The sequence below is a fragment of the Echiichthys vipera genome (assembly GCF_963691815.1).
Source record: "Echiichthys vipera genome assembly, chromosome: 14".
In the NCBI taxonomy this organism is placed as follows: Eukaryota; Metazoa; Chordata; class Actinopteri; order Perciformes; family Trachinidae; genus Echiichthys; species Echiichthys vipera.
This window is the reverse complement of record NC_139839.1, coordinates 18,339,140-18,358,264: the sequence shown is the minus strand read 5'-3', so window position 1 is coordinate 18,358,264 and position 19,125 is coordinate 18,339,140. Positions and strand designations below refer to the sequence as shown.

The 19,125-nt window shown below is 40.8% G+C and overlaps 1 protein-coding gene across 1 annotated transcript; it reads left to right on the top strand.

The window, feature by feature from the left end:
• Positions 1–413: 413 nt before the first annotated feature.
• On the top strand, positions 414–17,031 carry LOC310956777 (gap junction delta-2 protein-like; the record flags this gene model as incomplete). Its single annotated transcript, XM_083927147.1, has 2 exons — positions 414–1,004; positions 16,167–17,031. The coding sequence occupies exons 1-2, from the start codon at positions 934–936 to the stop codon at positions 17,029–17,031; spliced, it is 936 nt and encodes a 311-aa protein (XP_083783273.1). The 5' UTR covers positions 414–933.
• Positions 17,032–19,125: the final 2,094 nt, after the last annotated feature.

Sequence of the window (19,125 nt, the reverse complement as noted above, 5' to 3'; positions counted from 1 at the left end):
GGTTCAGCCTCACTGGATGCAGCAAGGCAGCTGATTTATTACTGAGGGGCTGGGTGGCAGTGTGTTTGCGTGTGCGGCTGTGTGTGTATGTATGTGTGTGGAGGTTTTTATGGGTCCTTGTAGCGCTCATTGCTGTGGGAGCGACCATTCCTCCAGTCGTAAAATGACATTCAGCAGGCAGGAGCTTTGTGTGCTGGTGTAGATCTGCAGTCCTCAGTAGGAAGTGGGAGAGTGGGATTCAGAGCTGTCATCGAGTGCAAGTGTGTGTTTACAGTGCTGTTCGCTGAGGTGAGCCAAGGAGGATCAGCTATTTTCAGAGTGTGTGTGTGTGTTTAGGTTAGAGTAGCAAGGGTGCAGCAAAGGCAAAGATCCTACACAATGCAAGGACGAGCGCAGAGCAGCACTGATGGCAGGGAGTGCAGGTAAAGTACAAGGAGTGTCCTGGGGGTAGGGTGGAGGACAAAGGCAGGGACAGAGGAGGAAGAGGAAGAGGAGAAAAGAGCAAGGGGACAGAGAGAGGCAAGTGGAAAAGAGAGGGTGATCATGGCTGTCATACAGTGAGCTATAGCATATGCTGTAGCGCAGAACAGAGTGGTGCGGCAGGGGGAGGACAAGCATCACCGCACAGAGGAGGGGGAGAAGGGAAGGGAGGAGGGAGGCAATCAGCTCAGCACCTCTCCTCCACCAGGAAGAGGGGCACAACGGGACAGGCCCAGGAGAAGACACTCACTCACACAGTCACAGAAGCACTGATGAGCTGCCGGGTCAACGTGTAGAGGTCAAAAGGGAGCTGGTGCTGGGACGGCTGACCGGCAGGTCCACAAGAGCGCAGGCCGGTCCTGGGAAGAAGCAGAGGAAAGAATCCGCCGAAGAAAGAGGGGTCAGCTCCCCAAGTCCTGTTTCTTCTGACAGCACTGCCACCTCTCCATCACCATGGGGGAATGGACCATTTTGGAGAGGCTGCTGGAGGCGGCTGTCCAGCAGCACTCTACCATGATTGGAAGGTAAGACACTGAGGGATTTTGTGTGTAAAGGTTTCATTTTGTGTTTGTTTATACTGATGCGCTGGTTGTTTTTATGTACAGTATGTGTTCTTCTGTATGTATCAGTTGATGATCCCCCCTCCTCAGGCTTGTCCCAGTGCTCTCCTCTGTTCTACAGTCCCCCACACTCATCACTGCCTCCCACGTCCTTTCCTGCTCCCTGCTCTACTCACCCTTATCCTCCACACCCATCATTAGTTAAGGGATAAACTAATTGCACATAATCAATAACAGGCTTTACTGGGCATTATGGTTAATTCAGAGAGGTTCCTGTGTTGATACTACCTAATAGCCTAGCTATTGATAGATAACGCTTAATGCTGTTGGCCACAGACCAATAGGACAGAAGGAGGAGAGGGGAGTGGGAGTGAGAGGAGAGCAGAGGTGCGGAAGATGAAAGGATGGTGAGCAAGCAGGTGTGGAAGGTAGAATCAAAGTAAATGGCTCTGAACTCTGTGTGAACTAGAGGCAAAAAAAAACAAGTTACTTAAAATTTGTTCTTATGAGCAGACACTTGTTTGCATCATAAAAGATTAGATCTTTTTTCATATTTTGCATGAGAATCGTTCGTGGTGGAGAGTTGAACAGATGAGCTTTTAGTTTGATTAGCAGTGGAGACATGCTGTCATATCTGTGTGAAAAAATGTGCTCCACATCATCTCTGTGTGATTAATTTAATGCAAAATCTTCCACCCGTTAAGCATGATCCAAATGTCATTCTGGTATGCTCATTTGGAAAAGTGAGTCTGAGTGGTTTAGCCGCCGCAATTCATAGATTTGTAATTCTGAAAAACAATGCCACAAAAGACTATGAGTTTGACTGCACTGCTGTGCTCATTAACCCAGACCTCAGGTAGTCCGCAACAAGGGCATGGTCTAACCTTCTCTCTGCTCCAGTGGATTTTTGTAAGTGTGTGCCTAAGTTAAAGGAGTGAAAATCGTCTCATGCCTTTATTGATGACACTAAGTACTGTGTGCACAGAACCATTAGGCTATATCCTTTAAAATACAGTGACAATGTAACTGCACCAGAGCAATAGAGATGATGTGAGCCGCATTACAGCAAAACTTCTGTCGGTCAGGGATCTGAAACCATGTGCGATGGAGATTTTCCTTCCAATCGAACACTACACCAAGTAATTTCAATGAGTTCTTCCTCTTAGTGCTTTAAACAATGAAATCACCTGGTCTAGTCTTCAGATGGAATGAAAACCTGCATAAAGTCGAGCATGTTGACTTGATTTAAAGATGCATTAAGCAATAATTTGTGCCATTAATGATACGACTCCCTCCTGCTTATGGGATTGGTAGTATTGCTGGTATCACTAAGAATCTCACTAAGAAGCTCTACACAGCTTTCGGCCATTTTCTGCACATTGTTTTGGTTTCCGGAGTGACAAAACCAAAACAATGTGGGCTCGTATACGACCATGAGCAGTTGCTCCCAACACAAATACTAAAACAAGCTAATTGTATTCTAACTGCCCGTCGTAGAATGGCAAAGAACCAAAGAAACTGGTGAAGAAGCGTAAACATTTAGCTAGCCAAAAAAGAGACCCATATTTTTCTCATGCGCTGGAAGACCAAACAAGGGCTAAACGCCAGTGAATATTGGAATTACATTCAACAGGTGGCCAGAAAAAGGAGACCAAAGGGATGTCCGTGTTGCTCTGTTTCTGCTGGATTTGTAAGTAGGCAACTGTTTGCTAACATGTTAGCCATAACAAACTTCATAAGCTAACTGCTAATTGTTGTGAACTTGTTCTGGAGTCTTTCCGCCCCCTAGTGGTCAAAAATTACTTAATGCAGCTTTAAAAATCTAGTCGTGGTAGCTGGATCAGTAATGCCCTGTGAGCACAGGGTAAAAAGAATGCTGAAAATCAATCTTTGGATGATTCAATGACTGTAAAGCCACCAACAGTTTTTCAGAGGCACAGAAGCAACTCTCAATTTGTCTGCTACCTCTTTTAAAAGTCAAGATGAATACTCTGATGATGGCTTCCTCTTATATGCTTAATTTGAGCTATTTGTTGATCATGCACTTCACTGGTTGAACATTAAGAAGTGTTCCTGGAAACACCGAAAATACATTTAGTCAAATGAGCAGTGTTTTTGTCTGGCTTAATTTAGAATAGCTCTTTGTGCACAAGTTTTTCTTCTTCATATGATATAATAGATTAATTACTCGCTGTTTCATAACAATAACATAACATTAGATAGCGGAATAATTCTCTCATACAGTAAGTAGTTTGTGTGATGCCCAGGACACCAGCTATGTGCTACTGTGCTGAATACAGTGGAATGCTCTGTAAATGATCCCTATGTGTTTTGGCTTCCCTCAGACTGTGTTTGTCCTACAAGACTCTATAGTTCACCCTAGGGCATTAGCTGTAACATTAGCTGCTTTCCAATGAGGTTCCCTCTGCTTGTCTATGCTATGAGAGTCAAGAAACATTGTCTTTGGAATCACTTTGTAAAGTATTTTGTGAGGATTTCAGGCTGTAGATCCCTTAATTTGTTTTCACCCTTGTCTAGCAGATTTTAATGTTGTTCCTGTTAGCTAGCTGGTTAGCAGGATATCTCAATAAATGTATTGGCAAATTCTTATGCAGTTTGGTTGTACAGACCTCGGGTTAGAGTGTAGCAGTTTATTGTTAAGTGGTGGTCTGGATCTTGATTTTTTTTTACCTGTAGACAGACATTTCCTTTTTTTTTTCTTTTTTTTTCTAGAAATTAGACAATATTAGCAATCACACAAAAACCACTAAAGATAAAGACTTGATTCCTAATCCTAAGCATGTGTCTGCATGGTCAGGAAATCAATGACACGTAAAATTTAAATGATTAGAATGATGTTTTTGGACGTACCAGCAAGTTGGAGAATTGTTCACCACTGGCACAGTTTTGTGCTGTAAGATGCCTCCTAGATTGTTAATGAGCAACTCCACGCTAAATTATGTATGGAGTCAAAATTGTTGCACTGACCTCTATGGGTTGAAAGGTTCAAGTCTGTTGCACCACTGACCACACCCAACAGCTCTGTTGGGTGTGGTCAGGTGTGGTCTGTTGCACTTGTGAACACAACCAACTGTGAAATAGCATTGCACTGTTGTGCATTGTGAAGTTCTGCACTTCACGAGGTGTGGCCGGAGCATGCAGCAACCGCTAGATGGCATCAGGATACTAAGCCTGTGTATAGTTCATCTGAAAGAGTTTGCATGTGTGCGCTTGCAGTTTAAAGGATGCCGTTCCAAAGAACCGAACAGTGATGTCTCCCCATGGCTGAAAAGTCTCCCCTGCATCAAAACTTTGGAACATGGTTGCATGTCAGTCAACTGCCTTTTCTCTTGCAACATGAGGACTTTCAGATAGCATTGTCGGATGTCTAGACTGTCTAATCCAGCTACCATTAAGCTCTTTCTTAATTGTAGGTTTTAAGCTAACCTATGCCCTGGCATAGGATAGATAAGTAGTCAAAGTGTAAGTTTTAAAAATAGAAATGGACCATCTCTATGCAGTGGCATAGGTTAGCTTAATTACGGTCTTTGAAAGAGACAGACAAATTGAGAGTTGCTTCTGTGCCTCTGACTAACCATAGGTGGCTTGCATATTATGACTCATTCAAAGATTAACGCGTTTGTATTGTGTATTGTGATTTCCATACGCCTGACTTCTGGGCAATGTACAGCGTGTGCATGGATAACCAATGACTGCAATCATGATTACACAGTGAAAGAAATCATTGTCAAGGCTGCGTTAACCTCATTCTTTAGCCCAAGCCAAATTTACTGTATATTCACAGTTATAATGACCCTGGGGCTTTCACCATTAGATAACTGACAGTTCATTACGGCCTGTAGTGTCTGAATGTATCTCACTTAGTGTGTTAATTAAAAAAAAAAGAGTTTCTGCTCTTGATGGCCAGAGGTAACTGTTAACTGGCGAAGACACAGTCAGGTGCATATAATATAAATTCAGCCTCACAAAGACTTTTGGGCTTTTGGGCTTTTGGGCTTTTGGACAAAATTGCACTTGAATAATTATATATCTCTCTTAAGAGTCTTTGTTGACAGACTTTTAAAGCAGCATGTTGCTACGGATGATCATACTTTCAAGAGATTTTAACATACCTCATTTTCTCACCAAAGTTAGCGGAATAACTTCTGGTAATATATAGATGATACACTGGTGTATTTGTTTAAAATATAACACCAGCAGCCTTGATAATGTTTGCAGTTTGTCTTATATGTCTCAAATGTTGTACACTTGATGACTAATTTACACTTAGTACAGTAATACATTTTTGGGTTTGTAACATGTATGAAAATGTCAGGCAGAGATTGGTTGGTAGGTCTGGTCTTTATAAAGAACCATTGATAAATAGTCAAGTCTTGTTTCTACAATTAAAAATGTTCCCTTCATTATCATTCAAGCTTATCAGACCGGTATTTAAAACCTTGTCTATGTAAATTCTCATGCACATAAAAGATGTGTAATCCAGCTTGTATAGTGTGTTGAATGTATGTATAGGGCATTTGTCTAGGATCTATGGCTTTAGCATAATGTGTACTTTTCTATATTTACTTTAAAAAAGTTACTGCTCTAAACATTATATGAAAAATATGTAAATATGTTCTGTTCTCTACGTCTTTAGTTATGTGATGCACACTTCTACTTAAGAGCAATACAATGCATCATATTTGCATAAAGTATATCAAAACATGACCTATTACATATTTTCGTTTTCACATGAGGTGCTCAGGTGTTTTGCAGAACACAGGTGTGCTTGTACGTGTGTTCATCCATGAGAGGATGAAGCCTTTAGGTTTGAGTTATACACCTTGCAGGTAAGATTAAAGGAAGAAGGGAAGTGTGTGCATCTTCCCCTACACTGCAATGCTGTAGTGAGGTCAGTGCCAAAGACAAGTAGAGTGAAAAAAAGAGGCAGAGATCATGGAGGACTAGAGTGATCTAAGGAAGATAAAATAATAAAGGCGGCCGGATGGAAGGATAGAGAAGAGAGGATGTGAGCTGTTGAACAAAAAGGGTAGGAGAGAGAGGAAGGAAGAGACGTTTTCCCTCTGCAAAGGTTCAGTGCTGAGAATCTGTGTCAGAGCTCCTTCCTCTGGAGCTGCTGGCTGACCCCACCACTCATGAAACACCGCACACACACAAACTCAATATGTGTCCTCTGCATTGACGGAGACATCTAAAAATACACAAGACCTTTGTGTTTTTTTAAATCCCACATTCATCTGAATGTCTAACTGCAGCTTTCGTTAAAGCGGAGGACAGGGCCAGGGTTCGGCTGAATAAACAACATTTACTAACTAGAGGATCTCTTTTGTTGAAGGTGGGATGAACTCATCATGTATTTTGCATGACATTTTATATATTACATTGCAATCAAAATGACAATTTGTTCATACTTACAGTAATTGATGTACTTTAAAAATCTTTATTTGTTTTTCCTGCGTACCAGAGTAAGATCTATTATTTAACATCTATCACTCCACACTTTAGCATTATAAGTACTTCATAAAATCTTAATAAATGTTATGTGGCTCTTGTTGGAAATTGCAACTGATGTGAAGTCATTCATTAAAAATGTATGCATAGTTGTCCAGCCTTAAAATGTAATGGACAAAGTGGTGTAGAAATACTTGTTGCTCTTTAACTCTGTGGTAAAAACAACAGCGCTTGAAAGGACAGTCTTGAGAGGTTTGATGAAACCAAATATACCTACATCCTTGTTTGTTGGCTCTAAAAGCAAAGTACAGATGAGAGTCTGCCTAAAAGTTTTCCATGCCCATATCTGTGCTTCTTGTCCACTTTGCTAAATAGGCCAGGATACCCACAAGAAGGAGGTACCCTACTTCTCCCAAAAATAATTTGAGATGTAGAAATGCTCTGTTTTAATTGAGGGCATCATCATGTCTACTAGTTAATCGGAGTATATTCCATGTACCATTCATAATAAGCTTCCTGGATAAAAATCTATATTGTCTGAGGAGATTGTGTTGCAAAGCAAAACAATGGAAGTGATATTTCAGCGTTTGACAGGACGAGTAATCCATCATACTTTGGCTAAGACGGGGACTGTCTTTCAAATTAAACCGTTCTTTTTCTGCACATCTAGAGTTGTCATTAGTCTATTTGTGTAGCAGTCCCTGATGTTGAAAGTTATTGATTATACTGTTCGACAGGGGGATTTTGCCAGTAAAGCTGAGCTCAGCTTTCATTCAGCGGAGGCTATTATTCATTTCAGCAACACATTGACGTGTGTATGAGCTTTACGGGGCGTGTAATGTTTCCCTATACATAGCTTAAATGTTCTTCATTTCAATGATTTTCCCGCGTGTTAGAATTCCTTAATTAGGTTAGGATAGAACGTTTTATGGCCTGTGAACCTGTTTGAGATACCAAAACTCTCATAAACACAGAAGTACAGTACAATTTTTTCTGGGCTTAAGTCTTGGCTCTTGTAACAAATCATAAAGGCGTGTGTTTTGCAATAAAGATGCATCCAACAAGTATGAATATATGAGTCTTAGAAGTCTTATTTAAAAGTCCCATATTCTGAAAAGTCTTTCTTGGATTATAAAACAGGTTGAGGTAATGTGAAAGTATTAAAACACTCAATATACTATACATAGGTAGAAAGTGCTGCTACGGTGCCGTTACAGTCATTCTGCAGCTGCAATGATGCGGTAGAGGCCCGCAAATGCTGACCTATCAGAGCAGACTAGGCTTTTTCGAGAGAAGGGCTTAAACAGACAAGTGCTAAAATGGAGCGTTTTTCGACAGAGAGAGAATACAGGTATATTCACACATCAACTATGAGAAAAATATTGTTTTTTGAAGATGAAAGCATTTAAACATCTTTCTTGTAGAAAACCAAATACATGTACAGTATCAACCTGAAAAAAGCAGAATATGGGACCTTAAAAATTACTGCATTATCTGTGGGTGTGTTGCAATAAACAATACATAATTCATTAGTCCATTTATATATATATTTATATATATATATATATATATAATTGCTGCAGCAGTGCATTAATATTCGGAGTGCATTTTAATTAAGTTTCTACAGTAAGCTATTACATGAGTTTGTGAGTCATCTTTTCTTTATAGTGTGGTTAGTGTGCTTTTAATTTTCAGAGTATAGATGACTGAATATGATGCACACTGCGTACCAAAGTTTAAATCAGGATAAGTGGCAAATCAAATTAAAGGTACGATAGATTTAAAAGTGTCAAACTCATGGTGCAACAGAAATTTGCAGGCGGGAAAAAAGTTTGAGCAACAATTATCAGCGATAGCCAGTTTTCATCAGATTGGCAGAAATATAAATAATCTGTTTGTTGCCATAAGGGAAGCAGGTGTTGTTACACAGAGTTGGTGGGCGTAAGACTTTTCGATAAAGAAACACTTCAGTCGGAACTCGATGATTTTGCATTAACAGCACGTTATATCTGTTTACAGCAACTGTGGGTCATGTTGTCAAAATAATATTTTTTAAACCTACACAAGTCAACATTTTAACATAAGCAAGAGATCAAAGCACTGAATAATTTGAAAGAATTTGCTCAAATATGAGTATCACCTGACTCTGCATGTATCCTCCGCTCTGCAGAGCGCTTTAGCATCTTTTAGCTTATTGTTTCGGTTTCTCAGCCCACAACATTTCTGTTCGGAGTCACTCTCACCGCCCTCATCAACCTTGTCTCCAACTGCAGGTGGCTGCTCTGTACACTTCAACAATTGTGAAATTAAAACACCTGAAATGTGACATTACGGCTGCCATAGTTAATTCTGCATCAAAGATTAACCCAATCAATTATTCACATTAATGCCTTTTTATTATTCTCAGCTGAAATAGTCTGGTGTGAACTACATTTTTAGATTTTTGGATTTACTCAACCCGTTCGTCTGTTCAACTAGATACTGATAGGGCTGTTGCTTTTCTTTAACCATTGCTTATTCATTTGTTTCATAATTACAGAATTTCAATTGACAGTTGACATACGGACATTAAAAATTGTGATGGAAATAGATTTAGTGAGAAGCTTCATTCAGAACAAACGGAACTATAAACATTGCACGTTCACGTTCACATCAGGGCTGATTTACTTCTGCGTCCTTGAATCCTCCATGTTTGACTCGCTTACACAAGCCAGCCAAGTGGGGCAATGCCGAGTCAGCCGAGTCACTGACCATTATGACTGTGGAGCTGAAGCCATGTCAGGTCCCACGTGCTTCTGGTTAACTGCCAACTATTTGAGTACATTGAGAAATGTGAAAAAACTGCATAAGGAGACTGAGACACTTGTTCATAATCAGATTATTTTTACGACTGCAGTTTTGCACTCCACACAATATTAACCAGTACTCTTAAAAGCCAATATTATATGACTTGTAAACTTGTTAATAAATGATGACAACAACTCCAGCAGACATTATAAATTAACTGTGAGGTTAATCACGAAAAGAAAACAGCAGGAAATGCTTGATAAAATAACTTTATATTTAAATTTCACACAGCCTGCACATCATCTATTGGTTCAGATGTACTTAAAATTCTCTAAAGAATTTTCAGCACATTTGCCAAGAAGCTGAGAAACATATATCCTTTCACACATAGACCTCCATTTACCTTCATCAGTATAAGCTGATCTAACATAAATTCAGACAAATCTGTGCTCAGTTTGGTTAGTTGTCACTGTGGGGTGTAACAATTCCTAATAAGGAAGAGAAAATATGTTAAAGGCATCAGGGAAAATCAACTTTAAAACCCCCACAAAAATGATTCACCTTGAATTTCTGGGTCGAGTTTGTTGTGATATCTTTAGTTTTCTGACATACTGTAAGACTCAGTTGGGAAGTGAATACAGCTCCAGTAAACCACATAAAAACTAAAACTCCATGAGCAGGAAACATCAGATTTTGTTGTCAATCTGTCAGAATTAAAGAGCAAGTCTGAGCATTAACTATCATTTGTATGAGTCATTGCAGGGCTGGCAGACATCCGGCTGACACATGTGCGCTGTAGACCAGAATGCAATGCAGCCAAAAGAGGTGATATATTGGATATTATATAGATAGATATTTTCCCCTGCAGCAAAAACAAAAGTGTCTCTAATCAGTCCAGTCGCATCGAAAGGGAAAAGAAGTTTGAATTTTAACAAGTTTAATTTGGACTGCAGAGAAAGCTGTGGCTAAAAATACATGTTTTCACCAAAAGGTTAGATGTAATAAGCTAAAATGGATTAGAGAAAAGCTGAGCGGGCAGAGTGAAAATGAGCAGTGTTTCATTGAAGCAGAGTCCTTCATCAAAGTAATCATTTTATGGCATATTGTGAGTCAATGCAGAACCTTTCTGTAGATAACCTGTTGTCTCATAGTAGATTCAGGCCCATCCTCTGCTATCATTTTCATATTAGTGTTGATGATGTACCTGTCATTGCTCCAGATACTGAGGAGCTGCAAAGTGATTTATGGAATATTCTGGAGTCGCATATCAGTGCAATCAGCAAAAATGTGCTGGTTTGGAAGGAAGTAGAAGTGCTGATATCATTAATTTAAAGGTCTTCAACTTTCAAGTTGTTTTAGAGAGAAATAGTTTTGCATAATGTTTGCATCTCTTAGCTAGAATTTAGATGAAAGTATAATTTTAGATGAAAGGGTGATTTTTGTTGGCATGAAGTCAAATGGGCTGGAGGAAGGCTGTATCTGGTGTGCACTGACATTATCACTGTGCCCCTAGAAAAGTTGTGCGTGGAATTTCTTCAAAGACAATTTCAAGAGTTTTGCCGTAGAATTTTTTAAAGCATTGGCTATTTTGGATATGTTAATCGTAAGATATTATCATACCTCAAAAGCTGTTTATGTATATCTCAGACTAGGTGTAATTGAGGTAGTTACCTGTGCCGTCTCCCCAAATAAACTTTCTCTATTTCCTCCTTTATTCCTGAAAAACAGCTGGAAGCCCTTTCCTTTCAGAGTTGTTGAGGTAATTGCATTCTTGCACATGGTGTGCCACAAATAAAAAAAAAATACCAGTTGGGAAAGGCCTCTTTGATTTTTGTGCAAAATCCCAAATATCTGAAAGGCCTATTTTAAAACCATTTGTGTTTTATACTCGCAGGAAAATATTGCTCATAAGTATTTAAAGAAGGGGCCGGAGGTAAGTGAACCACCGCACAAGTTTAGCTTTTACATTAATGTTTTCGTCACGCCGACCTTTAGTGGCACCTCAGGCGTTTACGCACGTCTGCCTGATATGTGGGCAGAACCTAAAACTATTAAAACAGTTTGAGAGAGAAACAGTAGATGAGGGGTGGGAGGAAAGAAATGCCTGCGCTCTGATAATTAAGATGCCTAATTCCTATGCCTCGTGAGGTCTTTATTCATTATGTTCTGTCACCAGCAATCAGTGGAGCTTATTATTGAAAGCATACAGGCGGGAAGAATATTTTTACCCTCTACAGATATGACTGCACTTAGCCAGTCCTTCAGAGTGTAAAGTGTCCCCTGTAGAATGAGTCAGTGTACCTATACATGCAGCTATACTTATATATATTTGTTGACTCATTTACAGTAAAGAGTAATTTATTCACAATGTGTGTATGTGCATGTGTGTTCCCCAATGCATCTGCTGTTGCGCTCGAGGCAATCGTTGTCCCTGGAGGCTGGCGACAGCAGCTGCCGTATGAATGAACGTATGTGTGTGTTTGTTTGTGTACGTGTGTGAAAAGCCTCCGGGAGAGACAGAGCCTGCATGTCCAGCCAACAAACCAGCTGAAGAGCAGCTACCATTACACTATGCACACAATCTCACAGGTCAGTCAGCTGCCATAGTTACACAGCAGCAAAGTATCACATCCGAATCATTATTTCCTCCTCTTATCGTGTCTCTGGACTTTAATGTTAGCTTGCCTGTAAGAGCGTTGCACCTTATGAAAATATCAGATGCCAGTGATGCAGCAGGAGGAAAATTGTGAAAATTAAAAAAAAGAACTTTCAGATGTGAGCCCAATCCAGGGATTAATTTCCTTCTAAATCTTATTAAATCTCTGGCACAGTGTGAGGGGTTTAGAAAGTCTCAAAAAATGTAATTAGTCTGAAAGGAGGAGCTCTGGAGAGGGGATGGTTGGTCATTCTCTGGCCATTTAAGGAATGTTTGGGTAAAAGATACCATGTGATAGACGATTTAATGCATTGTCTTTTTCATGTTTTCCTTTTTGACTCATCTGGTGGTCTTATGTTGATATTCTGCCCTCGGGTTGAGATGACTAAAAATTCTAAAATCATTTTTCATCATTTATGGTAGATATTGAATATTGTGAGGGTTCAAGCTGTCCTGTCCCAATCTGCTCTAACGTACAGCACAGGCTTGTTATTCTGCAGGACTTAAAACACTGATGTTTGCAGATAACCTTCGTCCACTGCTTTCTGCTAATGCAGCAATCTGTCCCTTGCTGATTATCCAGTTATCCAGCAGGAGAATAAACACACACACACACACACACACACACACACACACACACACACACACACACACACACACACACACACACACACACACACACACACACACACACACACACACACACAGCACAACACTCAATACTTGCAATGTCTTGGCTTTTTTTTAATGACATAAATCTGCCCAACAAACAAGTACAGACAGAATATCTGCAGTACAGTACTAAGGGAACGTTTTCTATCTGAGTCCATAAGTCTGTTGAGGTAAACAAAGCTGCAGTGGTCACCTCTAAATACATGGATTGAGATGAATCTATGCAAGGACGCTGCAGCATGTAAGGGGAGGCGGCCATAAACAGCCTGTTTGTTCTTGTGTTGTTCAACTGCCAAACTGTCCCAATTATTTTGAACAATTTGGGGAGGAGTGGTCAGATGCATCATCACTCAATGATTCGAGACACAGGTCCACCCGCCCTCAATTAAAAGGCCACACACAGACGGGCAGGTCGTGTCAAACCCTCTGGAGTCATTGATGAATACATGGAGCATGTTTTATTTACTTAAATGTATTAATGTATCATGTAGAGACTTGCAGATAAAACCGGTTGGAAGTGCTTACACACTGCGTCTCTTTCATTTATGTATGACTATAAAAACATTTTTAAAGGAGCAGTGTGTAGGATTTACGGTGATCTACTGGCAGAAATGGAATTTTATATTCCGTAGATTCTACTACCCGCTTGGAAAGGGAAGGGTGAGCAGAGGGCTATTCAGTTGGGTGGATTTCACTAAATCATGCACAGTGCTCCTTGAGATACATTCTTCAAACTTCCGTGATTTACAGGCATATGTACAAACATATCAATAATGTTAATATGATAAATAAATTAATAAATAGACTGTGTTAAAGTTTTATATCTTGTTTTTTTTTGCCTTAAACTGTGTTCTTCTTCTGGTATTTCGAGTTCTGGTTCGAGTTCTTGACTTAAGGCTGAGTATTTGTGGAAAAAAGCAATACCATGAATGTGAGTTTCAAAGGCGCTGAAAAAAACAAAGACAAACTGAAAGCTTGAACCAAAATGAACTCCTGGCTGACACTGAAGTACACCTCAGATACAGTATAGTCTTGTGTATATAAGGATGTGGGCTAGACAGTGTCCGCTCGTAAGGACAAAGTCACTGGTCTGCACAGAACATAAAGACGAGCCTGTTTCCTGTGGATTGCAAACGGCTTATACAGTGGTGTTTTTTAGCCTGCAGATATTCCGTAACAACATTTGTAAATAAGAAAATTCAACCTTTGAATTATCAAAAGGATTTTAAAGAAATGGAACTAGGAACGTTGTAGTTTACATTTTTACCATGGGAGACCTTGTTTCACTATACAGAGATGTAAATAGCAGGCAGACTTAGTGACATTTAGTTAATGCTATTATGATGTAGTAATTATCACTGGCATGAGAAGAAGCAGACCTTGAATAGAAACAGACAGTGAATGCACACGTGCTGTAAGCTGCTTTCCATCCCGTTACATCGTTTTAAATCAGCATCCAGAGCTGGAGATTCTCGCACTGACACTGAACATGAGCTAGTTTCATATTTCCTATATTATCTAAACAAATATTTGCATATAAATGAGCATTTCATTTTGCACATTCCTGTCTCATTGAGCAGAATGCATCAAATGACTCCTTTGTGATGCAGAGAAACATCAATATCAGCCCTTTGGTCAAATCCAATATTGTCAACGCAGTGAAGGCGTTTACATCCAGCTCACAGCAAAGTATCACAAAGTGACTGAATTTACACACACAATCTGCATTTTAACTTCTGGAAGAACAAAAGTGCAGAGAAGCTTTATTTTGCTGTATTTCTGAACATAGTGAAAGTCAGTGTAGCGTACTGTATACGCTCACAGCTGCTCCGAGCACTGATGACCGGACATGTTTGCCATTTTGCACAAGTCATACACATGGCTGACTCTCCCTCTTTGTCTCCGTGTCCTCGTGTCTATCTTGCACACACAATAAAAGCACAAAGGCATGCTCTCGCAGGTGGAGCAGGAACAGTCCTGCAGTGGCGCGCTGCTCTATTTTAAGTTTCATGCAAATAAATGTTCCTCTGCTACATCTCTCACCTTTTACGGGCTGTCTCCTCAATTGCCTCATTGAAAACTGTTTATTTTTACACTCCCAAGGAACACACACCTTTTCTCACTATTTTACCATTTTTCCCTGCATACCTTGGTGTCTACACCCCGCTTACGGCTCCTCACTCTTTTCCAGATTCTCACCTTTTACTAATTTGCTGGTTGCTGTGGTAACTGTCCATGGAAAACAGGTGTGGGCACAAACAGAACAAAGACCAACTTCATGTGCACAGGAATTATAAAAGGTTACATCACCTGAATGAAATGCTTTTGACATCCATAGCTGCCATTTACCCCTGTTAGTCTAACCCACCTGCGGCCACCTTCCATCTATCCCTGTCCCCCCAGTGCCTTGGGTGGCCTGCTTGCTTGGAAACAAGCATGTTTTAAGTAATTGCCTCCTCCACGCAGGGAGCTTCACATCCACTGCATTGTGGCATTAATACCAGGGAGCCCCATGATGTGCAGGCTTTCCTCGCTCATTAGAAAGAGCTGACAAAGCAGCCCTAAAGCCCCAGTCCTCCTCCGCAGTGCTCATGCTGGATCGACACCAGAAGATAACAGTACAGCACACCAGTCTCTCGGAGGCCTTGAAGAGCAGTCACACTGCTCCCTAGATCCTCTAGCCCCTGGACACAGTGCTCTCTAACTGCAGCAAAGCAGTAATGAGGCTCAATGGGAGGCTCCCCCATTTTTATAAGATGCCCACCTGTATTCAGAGCTAACCTGCTAATAATCCGCACTCGCAGTATAACTCTGGGAACAGGAGCTACCTAGATTTTGCCACATTTGAGGACTTTTTTGTTATCTGATCTCGACGCATAGACATTTGTCTGGGTCATTTCTACAGTAGTTTAATACTTGTTTAAAAGCTTTGCGACAATGAAATGAAACGATGAAAGGCATAAAATAATATTTTCGGAAAGATACTAACAAATGAATTTTACCACATTAGTCCTTCATATTAACGGATTGGTAAATGGCGATCCCTGTTTGATCATATATGCGCTCAGCAGAGAAGATGTGTGAAATCACCATTATCTTCTGATGACCCCTACTCTTTTATGATTAGTGAGCTCATGTGCATGGCATGCTACAGTATCTACAGCGCAACTCTACCATCCTATGGTGTTGTTTGTCACAGCGGCTGAGTGATAACAAATGCAAACACATACGTTCATGCATGAGCATATCCATGCACACACATTTAAACAGGCACATAGTTAATGCAGGTCAGACAACCTGCCTGAACGGTTTTCGGTTTTCTTTCTGTTCTCTCTTAAATAGTTTTAGGGTACAAGGTGGTCATAGTCAAAGCCGCATCCAATCACCAGTTAGATTATGTTAAACCAAGACTTGCAATCAATTTTAAATGGTCAAAATCATACCCAGATATGCATTTTTTCCTCACTAACTGACATTGCCTGTCTTCTTTTCACCCCATCCCCTTCCTGCCCTTTCCTTCTCCTTCTGTCTCTCTGCAGGATCCTGCTGACAGTGGTGGTGATTTTCCGTATCCTAATAGTAGGCATAGTGGGGGAGAAGGTGTACGAGGATGAGCAAATCATGTTCATCTGTAACACCATGCAGCCTGGCTGCAACCAGGCTTGTTACGACAAGGCCTTCCCCATCTCGCACATCCGTTACTGGGTCTTCCAGATCATCTTGGTGTGCACGCCGAGCCTGTGCTTCATCACATATTCTGTTCACCAGTCTGCTAAAGCACGTGACCGAAGTTACTCTCTCCTGCATCCTTACATGGATCACCACGGTCACGGTCACCACGGCCGCCATCATGACCATCACGCCCGCAAGCTTCACTCTCGCAACATCAACGGCATTCTGGTGCACCCCGACAGCAGTAAGGAGGATCACGACTGTCTGGAGGTCAAGGAGATTCCCAACGGACCCCGGGGACTCCCTCAAACACACAAGAGTGCCAAAGTGCGACGTCAGGAAGGCATCTCCCGTTTCTATGTCATCCAGGTGGTGTTCCGCAATGCGCTGGAGATCGGCTTCTTGGCCGGCCAGTACTTCCTGTACGGCTTCAATGTGCCAGGGATGTTTGAGTGTGATCGCTACCCCTGTGTGAAGGAGGTGGAGTGTTACGTGTCTCGTCCCACAGAAAAGACCGTCTTTCTGGTCTTTATGTTTGCAGTAAGCGGCATATGTGTGCTGCTCAACCTGGCTGAGCTCAACCACCTTGGCTGGAGGAAGATAAAGACGGCCATGCGAGGGGTGCAGGCACGCAGGAAGTCCATCTGTGAGGTGCGCAAGAAGGATGTTTCACACCTGTCCCAGGCCCCAAACCTGGGCAGGACCCAGTCTAGTGAGTCAGCTTACGTCTGACAGAGGCTTCTCTGCCTGGGGGCTCGGGGACCTCTTACATTTTGGAGAAGAGCTTTTCCCTGGCCCAGGACCCCCGATCATTAGGGCACAAAACTCACCACTGCATTATTATTCAGGAGCACAGACAGACTCTGTGTAGTCATGATGAAGCATCAGTTCACAAAGTAGAGTTTTTGACACTTCAGGAGGGAAAAATCACCTTCCTAAAAAGGCAACTGTCTTGCTTTAACAAAGCTTACATGCTGGAGAGTTCTGCTCTGCCTAGGTGACACTAGGTGCCTTCAAAGAACCCAACAGATAAAACTGAGCAATTAATAATAATATTAAAATACTGTAAAGATAGTCTGAGGTTGAGTTATCTGAAGTTCTTCATTATTTGCCTTTGCTGTAGGTTAAAAATAATCCCCTCATTTTCTAATTATGTGTGCATATGCAAGAGCTTAAGCGTGTGCATGCATACGCATGTGTGTGAGGGAGAAAAAAGCCAATGTCTGACTTAAGACAGAAAATTGATTGCTAAGCTAATCTGAGCTACTGAGAGAAAGACAATGTTATTTCGCAACGTCCATGCTCTTTGAGTAAAGTCACTCGGTGGACAACAAGCACCTTTTTAAACTTGTTCTAAGAAACCAACACAAAAACCAACAGCACTAAAACCATCAGCAGAAACACCCAGTATTTGCTGTCCGTGTTGAAGGCTTTTTTTCTTAAAAATTGTCACTCTTCTTCATATTCTTTGTTTCATTAGGTGCCAGTCAGACAGCAGACTAACATTACCCGGAAGCTTTTGTTCAAAGTGAGACACATGGTGCATTTAAGATGACTTAGACTTACTTTCCAACACTGTGTCACGCACCACAATGCTCCCAATGCCCGCAAGGCATTTTGTTTACTCTCAGTACCCACTGAAAACAGTCACGAAAAGTATGCCAGTGATTCCACTTTGGCTCGTAAAGGCTGATCGCTGTCTAAGGGGCTGAATGGAGTATTGTAGTCACAAATATTTTAACGTGTAACCTCAAGCTTTTTTCACAAGCAGATTTGGTGCCATATTTCAAAGTTACTGTACATAGATGAAACGTCACACTTACACTTAGCCTTTTCCCTATGCGGTGTAGATGGGCTTCACTTGGATGGGGAAACAGGGGTTTGGGTGGTAATGAAGATTAATCATAGATTGCCAGCTTTAACAATATGTATTATTAATGTGCCCTTTGTTAAGCCTTCGCCCTCTAATGGAGACTATATGTTCCGAAAAGTGTCCCCCCCCACCCCCCACCTTCCACTATGGACTTTGAAAAAGGCATGTTACTGAAGCATTAATAGAATGGATAGATTATGACATGTAACTTAAAAAGAGACTGTTTTATTTATTTGCATCCTGCTCCTGTGAAATGTTATACTCAGCATGCATGAAGATGAAAACTATAAAGAGATATGAACATAGAATCCCATTGTGGGAATATTGAAAGTGAATACCCGAAAGGCTCCAGAACTGCAGCAATAATGATATATAGTATGTGAAAAAAATATGTGAATAAATTATTATGCAAACAGAGATTTTGGCTGTGCTGTGTTTAACGAACAAGTGGGAATTTATGTGTAATGCTGCCATTTTACTATTATCAGGGTGTTGAGTGTTAAAGAAGTGAATCACAGTAAAACATACTGAATACATACAACTATTACCGCCACAACACTAATACCACAGTGTGAACATAGTATTTCAAGTAAAAGTCCAGGATTCAAAATTATACATTTTCTTAAATCAAAAGGGAAAGTACTTGCAGGAAGATGTCCCGTAGTTGTATGATTTATTGTATTATTGGATAATTGTATAAAGTAAAAAGTTTTCCATGTCTTATTTGATTATAAATCAGGTAAAAGTGCTATATATATACTGTGTAAGTATCAAACTGCAAAACTGTGCCTTTTAACAAGCTGTCAGGACCTCTGTACGGTCGTGATGTCACAACTATATTATACAGTATATAGGTAGAAAATGCTGCTACAGTTGTTCCATGGCTGCAATAATGAGAAGCACAGACCCAGAACCTATGACCAATCAGGGCAAACTGGGCTTTTTCTGGAGGG